This window comes from Arachis hypogaea, chromosome 18 (genome assembly GCF_003086295.3).
Source record: "Arachis hypogaea cultivar Tifrunner chromosome 18, arahy.Tifrunner.gnm2.J5K5, whole genome shotgun sequence".
Classification (NCBI taxonomy): domain Eukaryota; kingdom Viridiplantae; phylum Streptophyta; class Magnoliopsida; order Fabales; family Fabaceae; genus Arachis; species Arachis hypogaea.
Window position 1 is genome coordinate 62,388,126 of NC_092053.1, and position 15,126 is coordinate 62,403,251.

Here is a 15,126-nt window from a genome sequence, read left to right on the forward strand (position 1 = left end):
ACTCAAACAAAAGACACTATTTTTGAAAATATTTTTGAAAAGAAAGCAAGAAAATTCGAAACTTTAACAAGAACAAAAACAAAAGATTCAAACAAAAGATAAAGATTAATAAAGAAAACAAAAGGTTTTGAAAAATTTTTGAAAAGAAAACAAAAGACTCAAAACAAAAGTAAAAAGTACCTAATCTAAGCAACAAGATAATCCGATTGTTTGTCAAATCCGAACAATCCCTGGCAATGGTGCGAAAAACTCGGTGCACGAAACTGGCTCCGCAGAATTCGGACAGATAGACCGGCAAGTATACCGGGTCGTCCAAGTAATACATCAGGTGAGTGAGGGTCGATCCCAAGGAGATTGTTGGTTTGAGCAAGCAGTGGATACCTTGCAGATCTTAGTTAGGCGGATAGAAAATCTAGCTTTTCACAAAAAACGCATAAAACAGATAAATAACTAAACGTTACTAGATAGATAAGAAATCAATGGTGATAGAACAGTTGAGGCTTCGGAGATGCTTTGTCTTTCTGGATTAACTTTTCTTACTATATTCTTCAATAACTTTCTGATTCCTTCAATGGCAGTCGTAAGTGATTAACTCATGTCCTTTCATCGAGTTAACCTCCTCCACTACAGCAATCAACCACGTTGAGATGACTCATGTCCTCTCATCAAGCCACCTCTAGGTTTCTCACTGTAGCAAAAAATGAAGTTCTAAGCAATCCACTTCCCTTCGCGATCCTACTCAAGGTGCCACAGATAAGGCAGATCTTCAGAAAGTGCTGCTTCTCTGACTCTAGCCTTAGCACCACAGAGACCCCACGTACTCAGTCAATGGGATTTCATGTCACATATCGAAAGTTTCTCAGATGCTCTATTGGAATCCGCAATGCAATCTCTAGCTTTAGTTCAACGCTATCCGGGTCAAGAATCACACGGAACCCATGTAGAACAAAGGTGATTGTCACGGGTCACCCTCAATTCATAAGATGAAGAACGAGGTTCCATAAGAAAATAGAATCAGACATATTGAATTAGAACAGTAATATTATTGATCCATGAAACATAGCAGAGCTCCTAACCATAACCTTAGGAGGTTAGTGACTAATACTGTACATAATGTTTGAATGGGAAAAGATCTAAAAGTCCCTTAACAATGGTGATCTTTGTTATATTTATATTAGTCTGCTAACTAAGAATTACAGAAAATAAGATAAACTAGTCTTGTAGTGCAAAAATCCACTTCTAGGGCCCACTTGGTGAGTGTTTGGGCTGAACTTGAGTGTCTCCCACGAGCTAGTACCCCTTAGGGGCATAGAACGTTGGCTAGGGACTCCATCCTGGGCGTTGGACGCCAGCTGCTCCCCTATGGGCGCTGGACGCCAGGAATGGGGGTGGTGGCTAGCGTTGAACGCCAGTTTTGGGCCTTCATTTCCAAAGCAAAGTATGGAGTATTATATATTTCTGGAAAGTCCTAGATGTTAGCTTTCCATAGCCATTGTGAACGTGCCATTTGGACCTCTTTAGCTCCAGAAAAGCTCCTTCAAGTGCACAGAGGTCAAATCTTAACAGAATCTGTAATCCTTTCTCTGTCTCTGAATCAGACTTTTGCTCAAGCTCCTCAATTTCAGCCAGAAAATACCTGAAATCACCATAAAAGACACAAACTCAAAGTAGAATAAAAAAATGTGAATTTTGCACTAAAACCTATGAAAACATAATAAAACTTAGACAAAACATAATGAAAACTATATGAAAATGATGCCAAAAAGCGTATAAAATATCCGCTCATCATTAACATAATTCAACGTAGCATCTTCATGAGATAACGAATATTTACCTTTACTTTTCGCTTAGTATTCTTGCATCTCAGCCATTTATTATCAAAAGCGTGGTGCAAAATTCCAGTGAACTCCTTAGATTTTGATGCAAATTCACAAATATTGTGCAGGCGAAACACCAAATCATCAAATCTCTTGCTTCTTGGCTCCAATAAAGGCTCATCTTGGCTGCTCTTGATATTTGTGTGCCTCCTCTTTACATTCTTACTCCAGCGTTACAATATATATTTCGGTGCCACTTTATCTACTCGCTCAAAGCTTAAGGCACTCAAAGAATGACGGCACAATATATCCCTTGACTCAAACAATAAGCACTAGCATTTTACTTTGTATGATATTGCATCATATGTAACAACAAACTTGTTGAACCTTGAGTTAGAAACCTGTTCTACAATTTCATATGTTGTAAACCTAGAGTAGACTGCGTTGATCTTGTGATGCCATTCACCTTTATTCATGAATATACACATGTTGAAATTGAGCATTTATTGATGATTTTATTGCACACGATATGACAGTATAAAAATCTGCAATATCAAATTCTCTCTCTTTTTGCTCTCTGCTTCCTAGGCAATTATCATATTGCTTCACAAATTGAGTTAAGGAGCTATTGCATGTAATAAACTTGTTAAAAAAAATGCATGCTCTCACTTCTTTGTGTGCTTCTCATCCTAGTCCAAACGTGGTGATAAACTAAAATCCATAAATGACGATCTTCAAATAACTCTGCAAATGAACCGAAATCAGACACAAAATGAACTGAAAGTTATACCCATTTTCACCAAAAAAATAACATCAATTAATTCGAATGAAAACACCATTACCTGAAAGCCACTTATTGCCTCCAACATCATACTTCATGTGAAAATCATTCCAATTTCTGTCAAATGCATTTTTTATAAATGAGTTATAAACAACATGACTGATCTCTTGTTCAATTTCTCTGTGTCTCTTGTAGCCATTTAATTTATGTGGAATCTTCATAATATGCCAAATACACCACCTGTGAATTGTTGTTGGCCTACAGGTCTCAATAGTCCTTTTGCATCGATGCACATTAATCGATAAGAATCTCTTTTGGTCATTTCCTCCAATGCAATGAAGCCAATATTCAAATCACCATTTGAATGACTGAATATTCTTATTTTTCATCAAAGCACATCCAAGAAGTGTCGACTGACTATGGTGATTCACACCCACAAAATAACCAAAAACCAAATTGTACTTGCAATGGACATCAAAAAGGGAAATCCGTTATGAACCGAAACTAATTATGCGCATGAACCGAATACTATATCACAATGAACCGAAATTAGAATGGCAAAAATTACCTGTTTGTGTTGTAAGTTGTATCAAATGAAATATCTCAAAAATACTCATCCACAACTTTGCTTCTTACATCAACCTAAAATGCATTTTCGATAGAGTGATAAACTTCAAAATTAAGCTAAAAAAGTTTTGATTCTTCTCTTTTATTTTTAATAAGTATTTCCTAAATTCATTAGCATCATCTTGTTTAGAAACATTATGTACTTTCCTTGTAATATAATTTCTCACATCATTTTCAATAAAACTTAGTCCATGATGACCACCCATTACTGCTACAAATGACTGATATGTTTTACTCGGTCTAATTCTGGCTTCCTCATTATTTTCAATGGTACGATGCACAAACATACTTAGCTCGCTGTGTTGTTTAAGCATCTCTATTCGATCTGGACAGCAAGGATGTGAATGATTCAGAACAACTTTAGAAATGATCCAAAGACCAACGTCCTTCAATATATGTACGTAAATCCTGGCTGGACAGTTTATTCCTGCTGAGGGGTTTGTCTTCAGAGTTGGAGATATCTTGAATTTCCATTTCCCCTCTCTACTACATGTAATATTGATTCTTAATTTCATCTCTTTTCCGAGTAGTGTTCCTTATTTTCATAGAGAAACAAGCAAGTTTGGAATAATCTTTGTAAAGCTTTCAGCTTCTTCAAGTGTCTTGAAAGTCATCCCAATCTTTGGGACAAATTGTTCATCGACAACACACCTGGATTGCAAAATGAACCGAAATATTATTATAAAAATACCATTGTGTAATAACAAATAAAGCAAAAATTGTGCATTCTATAAATTCAGAAATTCTTGCATTCTATCTAAATTCAAATTCATAAACAACACTGATTTTAGCAAAGAAGGATAAAATTATTCATAATCACTTTATTCAATTGCATTCTATTCCATTCAATTCAAAATTGTTGAAGAATGAACCGAAATATTATCATAACAACACCATTGTATAATAACAAATGAATCGAAAATTGTGTTCATAAACAACACTGATTTTAGCAAAGAAGAATGAAATTATTCATTATCAGTTTATTCAATTGCATTAGATATCATTCCATTCCATTTAATTCAAAATTGTTGAAGAATGAAATTAGATAAAATTAAGAACGATCCAAGCCTCGTCCACTTGATTCGATTCTGAAGAATAATCCAAATCACTCTCATTAAGAACTTGAATCATTCATTGTTTTGGAACACCAGTCGATTTAAAAAAAACAAATGCAGATCGAAGCCAGAAGAAAAAGAATAAAATTAGAGGAAAACACAACGAAATGGAAGAAGAAAACAAAAATCTAAAGAGAAAGAGACAATAATCAGACAAAATCACAGAGAAGTCAAAGAAGAAGAAAATGTTTACGTTGATGAGGAACGAAAAAAGAAAGATTTACATTAAATCTGTTATAAGTGGCATGGCAGATGACTCTAAATCACTTGGTTAAATTTGATTAGTAAAATCACATGAATACAGAGCATTATTGATTTTTTATTATATTAGAACCCAGTTAAATACAAAACACATACATATTAAATGATTATTGAATAAATATCGTATCTAAAATATATCCAACGACAATTTAACAAAATCTCTGTCAATCATAGTACATTATTGTTTTCTATCAAGGTCAAAGGTCAAAGTTGTAGGACCAAGCACACTTGTGAAGTGTTAATGAATTACATCATGAAGGAAGTGTCTCAACATTTGACAAGATATTACACTAATTATATGTAGTTTGTGTGAACCACTATTGCTGTTATTTAGATTTATATACATTGAAGGAGTATATCTCCAAGAAGCACTTAATATACCACATTCTTCCTCTACACTACAAGAACCTCATCATTCACGAAACTTTCTGATGGTACACTACTCAGTCTTCAGCATGGTCTAAAATATGTTGGCAATAAAATAGCATGCAACAAAATCAACTTTTGTTCCAATCTTGATACACTGGCAAGCTTCCAAGTTTGAATTAATTACCAGATACCTGAAACAGCCAACAGAGTTAAAAACTACAGGGAAATGAGAATCTCACAAGAATCGATAAATATTCAACCTGAACTAGTGTGATAATGCGAGTTATGTCTTTTGTTTGTTTGTTTTTTTACTTTAGTGTGTTTCTTTTTTCCCTCAACACTTACAGATATCATTGGTGTAGCTCCAAGTATTCAAACACATCAACAGAATTAGTTTCATTTTAGTTAGTTTCATTTTAATAATTTTAATATAGTTCCCTTTCTAAGTAAATAACCTATGCAGCATGTTATCCAATCAAAACCAAATAAACAAAAATAATTACAATAAGCAAGAATGCTATTCAAACAATTAAGTTCAAGGAAATGATTTTACTAATCTATTTAATGCATAAACATATTCCAATTCTCGGCCTCATCAATCACGTTAATTTTGAGAAACCACTTGAAGTTTTTCCAGTCCCTTGTTGCACTTTTTGGCATGGAAAAGCAAAAGCAATCAATACACTTTGTTTTGGAACAAATAGAAAACACAAACCAATTCCTTGCACAACATGGGCAAAGTTTAATTTTTGTATCCTACTTAGAATGAATACATCACAGCCTAATTTTAATGAGGAAAGCGTGTCCACCTTTATCTATCTACAATTATGAATTTGTTAGCATATGACATACCGTGTAGCTAAAACAGGATAAAAAGTTTCTTGAAGAACATAACTTGCATTCGGTAAAGCTATTGACAATTTGACATAACAATCATAACTAGCTAGAATGCATTGATTATACAAAATACATACCAATAAAGTTGAGGAAGGTATAAGTGATCATCTATTTGAATGATTTTGATTCCGAGCCTTGACCTGTAACACCACAATGAATTGATTGAAAGACAAGATTCAACTAAGGTCCATTACTCCTCTAGTTGCCAAAACAGATTGAGATAGATGCATGAATAAAATCCCATCCCACATGATAACACATCTAGCATAGTCCTTCCCCGGATTCTGTGCTAACGCAAGATGCTTGTACACCGGGCTGCTCTTTTTTTATTGCTCTTTATCTTCTCACTCAACTAATACACTTAAAATAACCGTCTAAAAAAGTTAGTCAGCAGACCTAAACAGGAAATACAATTTTCATCTGATATAGTGTCTCCCAACACATCTCTTGAATCTCCCATATCTACAAATCACCTAGAGCAATTTCCACCTTCTTGTGCGAACCGAATAGAAGCAGAATAAATTAAGTGAACTAAAGCTTCATCAAATTCTTCAAGATCACTAGAATCTCGTAATTGACGATATGAAGGAGCCATGAAATTCGCTGCAATGTCAACCAACTTCCACAAAGAGAGATTGTATGCCATTTTGATTATCCTAGCAGACAAGTGCCTGGCAGAATCAAGGCAAGACACAATCACATTCCAACTAGCTTCCTGAATACTTTCCAACATCCAAAACTCAGCAAGCCAATTAAGTTCCACATATGGTTGCAGATTGAATAGCTTTCCTTCATCATCCATATTATCCCACAAACATCCAGCGGGAGGATTTGGCAGATTATTGGAATAAAACCACTGTACTAGTTTGATCAATGCTTCCCAGCTAATAGCAACCTTGATGACTTGTGAATGACTGCAAAAATAATTAGAGATTGAAGACAAACCGCAAGGGAAACACAGAATAAATGAAAATGATAAAGGCAACAAAAATTATAGCAACCTGAGAAGGCTCATACAGATTCTTATTAGAAACCGAAAAAAATCCTTGCATAATCGGCCATGAAGCCCTAAACATGAAAACTTGAGAGTTCAAATGCACTTAGAATATATGTACATAATGCAAAAAGTGACAACACTGGACATGATTCCCAAATAAGTCACTTCCAACCAATTCTGGTATAAAATTATTTATAACTTTACAATCAAGAACATGCATCTTCCTGTATCAAACACTATTATATTAGAAAATATTTGTGTGGAGAATAGTTGCACAGAGGCAGGGCCTTAACCAGTATATAAACACCGAACAGTTTACATCAAGTCATCAACCTTTGCCCACTTAGAATGACATGAAAGCATACAATCACATCTTCCCTTATGATAGAAACCCAAGGGGTACTAAGGGATTTTATTAAAGTCTTCAAAGAGGAGACAATATGCTGCGAAGATAGAGAAGGATCTGCAGCAGCATCAAATGCGGACCACAGCTTCCTCACTCAGTATGTAACCGCTGCACTGTGATATTTGGGAAGCAGGGAATATCGGGGGAAAAATTCACTGTTCTTTTCCAGGAAAAAATTGAGTTAGACCTGAGCATACACTATGCTCTCGTTCTTTCTTTCACCATTAACTTCTGTTTTTGACTTTTTCCCTCGATTGGTCATCTTTTTTAAACACGCATTCATATACATTTTTTGGTTGTTAGCTTAATGATTATTTCCATTTACCAATTCTATTATATGATCATGTATTTCAATGTTCATGAGTTCCAGCCTCAATAAGGCAAAGGAGCAAACCACAGAACTTAATTTAAATACCGGGATGTAATTTTTACAATTTGCATATTAGAAAAGCTTTAAAGTAAAAGAAATATAAACTCTCAAATTCCAGATTATATAGGAGAGCAATTTGATAATCACCTCTCTTGCATTCCTGATCGGAATAAACCTTGTAAATATTCACAGCCAGACTGCAATATAACTTTGTGAACATGCGAATGTGGCACTGAGTTAGAACAAAAATTGCATGTCCACCCAACGAGTTCATTTGTTTCAGCTTCTAATATGACATCCCTGAAAAGAGAAATCGATATAATTAAAATTCCTCTTCAAAACTCATTTGAAACAAATATTAGCAACATCTAAGTTAGGAATGACTGTTTAGCAAGTTCAAATTAATGACTATTTTTATTATCCTATGTCAAACTATTTAAAGGATTATTGCCCTTTCAGTAACAGAATATCCATTAGAAGTTGTAATATATAGAATGAACAACAAAATATCTATATCAACTTAAAAAAAAATGAAAATTTGAGATAAATAAAGATTGAAATAGACATAAGAAAAAGAAAACACAAGATTACACCAATCACATGCTATTCTAAATGTACATAAGAAGCTGATCAAGAAGCAAACCATACGAAAAACAACTTCCAACAGAATTGAGAGCTGAAGTAAGATTCAAGCTGGGGAAAGGTGTGCCCCACTCAGGACATTGTCTATAGAGTAGTTGCAGAAAGGGCTGCAGATTGCAGCGTTTAGCAAGAATTTTCAACTTTTTTACCATATCTTCCTCTGCCTGCAAGCATCCGAAGTAAACATATTCCAACAACAGCACCAATGCTTCATAATCAACGTGAGCAGATAAACGAACCTCTCTCAGTCTCTCCATATTTATCTGTTCCCTCTTTACAATTCTTGCTACTAGTCAAGATTTCACGAGGCAGAAGCGATGGACATCTGACAGCAAGAATAACACCATTAACATTGACAGAAGCCCCATTTGCCACAATGAGTCGCAAATCCGCATATTCTTCCTGATTAAGGGATTTCCCAATCCATTTTGCTAATTCATTAGGGAAACCATAACATCCAAAATAGCTTAGAATATATGAAGCATACCATCTCACTCCAGGACTTAAACAGGTGCTACTACAAGTCTCATGAAGCTTGTTGAGTAATTGAGCTTTAATGTATGTCACTGCTGTGGTGAATTTCTGAGTATGATCTTGTAAAAGGCTACACTGATGAACAAATGAAGACAAGGCCCACAAACCATAAAAATGGAGCACATTGGAACCTTCCCAATCTTCTTTATCAATGCAGCAACATGACCTTTCATGAAATGATGTAAGCAAATGAGGAGCCATGCTAGGCCTTTCCATATGAATGTCATTACTTAAACATCGTTTGACAATAAGAACAACTGCTTTCATTGCTTTGCTTTCGATGATACATTTTTGATATTCAGGTAAACTTGAAAGAGAATTTAACCCAATCAAGTTAATAACAAGTTGAAGTTTATCGGATGACCCAAAGCTTGCCAGGGACGATGTGTAATCTAGAGTATGTATTAAGCTTTTCAAGCACGGAATACCTATTACTTTCATTCTATCAGATAATACAAGCCTTGCATGTGAAGAAATGTGATTACATGGAGAATAAATCATCATTAATACAGCCCTTGATACTGGTTCACTTTGGAAACTATCATCATCATTTTGACATATTCGGCACCATTTTTGAATTGTGTCAACAAAAGTCAGACTACAGGAAAAGGAGACTCGAATTAGCAAATTTAGAAAGCACAAAAAAAAATCAAGGCATAGTATCAATGCTAACAATCATATTAAAATCTCAAGAAATGATTATAGAAGGAATATAATTTACCATGCACATGTAATTAGTGTGTTGATGTGGAGCTCACTTCCATAGGTATAAGGGTTGAAATTTTCTCCACAATGTATCATAAGGCACCCAAGAATGTCCCACAGATAACTCCTCAGACCAAGATGATAATTAGATTTTAAACCCTTGTTTGCTGTGGATATCTGTTCTTCCAAAGACAAGACATGCTCAGATGGCTTATCTTGAATATTTTCTAGTACAAGATTAAGGAGGACTCTATCAATACCATGTTCCCAAAACCTGATATGATGATCACCATCCCAACGGGTAATTAGACCCAATTGACATGCTTCCAATAATAAGGAACCATGGTTGATCCCTCCCTTTTTGGAACTCAATCCTGTTTCCCTCATCCCACAAATTATGGCATTGACAAGTGCATCACCACACAAATTCCTCATACGTATGAAATTCTCTTGGCATCTCTAAGCATCAAAACTACTTTGTTAGTGACAATACTATATATACTGGAATGTTTATTAGAGAGAATATGAATTATTAGTTTATTACCAATAGACATCGAGCGAGCTTAAACCCCTCTATTCGAACAACCTGAGGGTTTGATTTTTCCATGGCCTGCACAACCATCTCTACAAATACTCCATCTTCTATAAGTTTTTTGGCTACAAAATCGCATAAAGCTGGTAAAACAAATAGTAAATTAGTTTACATAAATAATGGAAGACAATAAAGCAAGCATCATTATACATCAGGGGATGGTTCAGGGATATGTTAATACCTAAAGATGTGTACATCTTTAAAAGTACAAGTTTAATAGAACTATCTGTCACCATGTGCATGTCTGCTAAAGCTTTCATAAGTTTAACATCACTCAAAACAGGGAACCTAGATTGAGGCCACCGCCACAGGATTGTGCTCAATAGTGAACCCATCTGTTCAAAATACTCAATTTTTTTTGCACCACCAGCAAAGTCTTTTATATTTCCAACAATATGAGTGGCAATCCCTGTGTCTTTGAGGGCTTCCATAACTGTCCTCTCACTTGTAGCACTCAAATTAGAGACCACCAAATTCAAGGCATTAGCACAATCTATTGCAACCTCTACTTGGTGCGAAGAGATTAAGGATGATAGGCAACAGACAAGTTCCACTATACGAGATTGCAATAGTGAATTCGGCAAAATACTAACTAACTTCACTGCAACATTTGATGCCATGCTTAATAAGGGACCACTTTTGCCTTCAAGAATACATAATAATGCTCCCAAAACATCAGATACAGATTCCTGAAAAATCATAACACAAGAAATTACTGTTTCATTGTGATTGAATCTCAAACATCAGGCCAAGGTCAACACTGTATAAAGTATAAATCCATCTATGAAAATAAAAACAAAAATAAAAGATATCACGTATATTTAAGAAGTTCAGTAAATTGGCAGAAAATCCAAGTTTATATGTTCATACAATGTATGATTATAGCAAAAGAAAATAAAATTTGCAAGTCCCAAACCTTTACAATAGTATGACGCGTGGCACGTGCATCTCCTGAGATAGAATCAAGAAATGCATTAATTGACCGAAGAACATTCTTCTGCACTTCAATGTTAGCGCATTGCCACTTCCAAGTATTTGTCTTCTCATCAAAATATCTGCCACAATTCACATTTCACACGGCGAAAAATAAATAACTAAATAAAAATTCAGGAACAAATAACAATATTCTAAACAACAACCACTATTTTTAATCCCTTCAGGCAGAATTTAAATGAAGAGCAAACGTCCAAATTGGTCTTCAGAAGAAACGTGGGGCATGAAAATAATTCTTTACGAAGATTTCATAACACTAATTAGGTATTGAAAACACAAAATAGCGAAAAAAGATAGCATGAATAGAACCAGAGATTAACAAAGGAGCTGCGGTTTGAGTTGGAACCTGGTTCCGAGGTTATAGGCACGAAGGAGACGTTGATGGAGGGTTTGGATTTGCACACTGATGGAACGACTGTTGATTGGTTTCATTGTGGAACTGCAATCGTTGATTAAACTATACACACTGTTCTTCGAGTTTGTGTGAAGAACAAAGAAGGGAAGAATACTCAATATTTGGGCCTTTTCGAGAAGCTCAGCGTGCGTTCCGCGTGAGGCCTTACTGGAAGTTGAAACACCGCCATGCCATTCAGGATTTCAGATAAACCGTGGAAATGATTCAAATGAGTCAAATTGCAAACTTCGAAAAATTATATAGAGCCCTGCAGTCTGCATAGGTATGGGATTTTATTTTCAAATAAATAATTTATTTATTTTAATTACTAAAATAAATAATTTGTAGTGTATTTGTTCATTTACATTATATTTATTTAATTTATTTAATAAATGAGATAATTTTAAATGTAATTTGTTTACATCGTAAAATATACGTTTAAATTATTTTTTTTATTATGCAAACGAGATATATGTATTTATAAATAATTAAATATAATTTTTAAAAATAATAAAAAATTAATAATTTAAATTAGACCATATTCTTAAAAATGGATAAATTAATAAATTATTAATATTTTTAAAAATTTGATCTAATTTAAATTATTAATATTTTTTATTATTTTTAAAAATTATATTTAATTATTTATAAATACATATATTTCGTTTACACTGTAACCGAGATAATTTTAAACATATCTCATTTTATAAACGATATATATATATCGTTTATACATTTAAAATTATCTCATTTAAATAAAATAAATAAATATAATATAAATTGATAAATATGCTACAAATTTTTTATTTTAGTAATTAAATTAATTAAATTATTTATTTAAAAACAAAATCCCAGAAGTTCGTGTCCAAATAATACGCATCCAGAGTCCAAATTACATATTCAATGCGATATTAATTTTAAGAATTTACGTCGACAAAAAAATGGATAAACTAATAAAGTGAAATATTAATTAATATTAAATTTAGATTAAATTATAATGTTGGTCTTTATATTTTTATTAGAATTACAAATTGATCTTTATAATTTAAGATTTGTAATTGAATCCCAAATAAAATTAAATTTTGTAATTTAATCCCATCATTCAAACAACATTTAATTTAACAGAATATTTGGTGCTACCAAAAACAAGCAATGTTATGAATTGTTTTGCATTAAGAGTTCTCGTGAAAGTAGACTTGACTACTAAGCTTGCAAAGAGAGAAAAATATGCACATGTTTGTGTTCAGATTAATATTGGGTTGCCGGTAATCAAATATATTATCGTGGAAGGCATGACTCATGAAGTGGAATACGAGAATTTACAATTAATTTGTTCTACTTATACACGGTATGGGCATAATAAATCGTTGTGCATAGAAAAGTTCTCGGAAAGGAAGGATGATTCTTTTAGTAATGGAAAGAATCATGAAGCCCCGACACTAATGCCACACAATGATCATGAAATTCAAAAAAAGGTTGAATTGAAAGCTTGTGATTTGGGTGAGAATTCTCGTGATTTGGACGATAATTAGGAGTTGTTAAAGGGAATGATGCAATTACGGAATTATTGGCTCCTCAAGTGCCTGATGGTCATGCTAATGAGGCGTGCATGAATGATGGAAAGGGCTGGCAACAAGTGCGGCATAAGCTAAAATTTACAATGGACATCCGTCAGATTTGAAGGACTAAGATGGAAAGCAGCACAAGTATGGTTCGAGAAGTCCCAAGGTCCAATTTGTATGGTGATAAAGGAAAATCAATTGACATTAGGATAGGGCAGCGAAAAAAACATGAAATTGTGCTATCTCCATCGCATCGAACTCCTGCACATCATGGAATTTCTCTCCAGAAGCAGCCGCAGCCTTTCTCCCTGCAGAACTCGCCTGGCTGCGCAACAGAGGGAACCTTAGTAGATGGAAGCCTGGCGGATGCAGCGTTAGGGGTCTGATGGTCGCAATTATTGAGGATCAGATTACGCCAGTACCACAGGACAAACCATCTATTGAGGTTGGTGATTCTATTTAGAGTATTATGTTCTTATTTATTCTGTCCCTATTATTTATGGATAGTTTAAATATGATTGTTTAGAACATTAGGAATGCTTCAAATAAGTTAGTCCAGGTGCATTGTAAGGAACTTGTTAGGAAATTTAGACATGTTTTCTTTATTATGGTTGAAACTCACTCCCCTTTTCAGCATTTAAAATTATTTTGAAAAAGGTTGGGGTATCACTCTGTTTGTATAATGGAAGCGGAAGTGCATAAGAGGGTATTTGGTTTCTATCCTCCATGCAAGGTGTTTGTTGTCAGTTCATTGATGCTTTTGATTAGAGTGTCTCTGTTGAGATTCAATTTGATAATTTAATTTGGAGGTGCAGTAGTATTTATGGTAGTCCTCAATTTAATAAAAGGGTTCTCCTTTGGGATTATCTTGTTGCACAATCCATGATTTTTCAAGGACCTTGAATTGTTCTTAATGATTTTAATGAAGTCATATTTTCTCATGAATCTAAGAGTTGTCAATTTTCTCATCAAAGAGCAGACAGGTTTGCTACTTCATTAGGGGATAGCGGTTTGCTTGATTGGAAGACTATTGGGAGACGATTTTCTTGGTACAAGAAGGTAAAAAATTATGTTAACGTAACAAAAAAGCTTGACCGAGTCAGTATAAATAGTGGTTGGTTATCTATCTTTCCAAAGGTTTATGCAGATGTTATAAATAGGCTTCAGTCTGATCATTGCCCTATTTCTGGTGCATTGTAAAGGTCGTCCTCAGGCTAAAGAGAATCGACCTTTCCAATTTGTTGCTGCTTGGGCTACTCATCCCGAGTATAAGGATATTATGAATCAGTCATGGTGGTTTGATAATAGAGGGATTGATGGCAAGCTTTTGGAAGTGCACAAGAATTCTTTAGAGTTTAACTCGAAGGTGTTTGGTAACATTTTTGTTAAGAAATATGAATTAGAGCATGATGAAGAGGATTATGCCGATTCGGAATTTCTCAAAATAAGAATCACTTCGTTGGTAGCATAGTCCAAACCGACAATCTATCCTCTCAAATCAACGTTTGATTTTTCAAATAAAAATAATTAACTGAGAGTAATTCAACCTCGGGTCGTTCTCCCTAGGAATGCAAATTGGGGTATCACACTTTTGGTTGTAAAGAAAAAGGCAGGGGGTGTTTGGAATCAAAGAACGAAATATTAAAAGAACTTAAAAGATAAAAGAACTAACAAATAGTCAAAAAGGAAATCAATGCAATTAAAAGAGAAAATAGGGTCAAAACTTAGTGAAAATGCTTAAATGCATGAAAGGGGCCTTGACTTGGGAATGAGAATTAAGGAATCCTATCATGGTCATAACCACAACTATGATAATTATGATGAGTCAATCTCGCTTCGTCAACCCCTAACATCGAAGAGTTAGTCAAGCAAGCATAATTGACCTTAATCCATAAGTCCTAGCTAACTTACCAATTAACTTGGTAAAAAGCTAGCGTCAATGAAAACAAGAGTCAACTAACTATCCAAGAATTACCACTAAATGTCAGACATTATGACTCTAGTATCCTAAGAACTTATTTCCCAAGCCAAGGTGTGAAAATGTACTCAAAATTACTAAGTGGT

General features: G+C 34.3%; 1 protein-coding gene across 1 annotated transcript; it reads right to left on the reverse strand.

Annotated features, from left to right (window-relative positions):
- Positions 1-4,749: 4,749 nt before the first annotated feature.
- On the reverse strand, positions 4,750-11,732 carry LOC112770769 (BTB/POZ domain-containing protein At1g04390-like). Its single transcript, XM_072225176.1, is given in 10 exon segments — positions 4,750-5,161; positions 5,945-6,781; positions 7,788-7,940; positions 8,289-8,528; positions 8,530-9,414; positions 9,538-9,980; positions 10,066-10,196; positions 10,295-10,802; positions 11,030-11,168; positions 11,453-11,732. Coding segments are annotated over 9 exon segments (3,030 nt in total). The 5' UTR covers positions 11,539-11,732; the 3' UTR covers positions 4,750-5,161; positions 5,945-6,336.
- Positions 11,733-15,126: the final 3,394 nt, after the last annotated feature.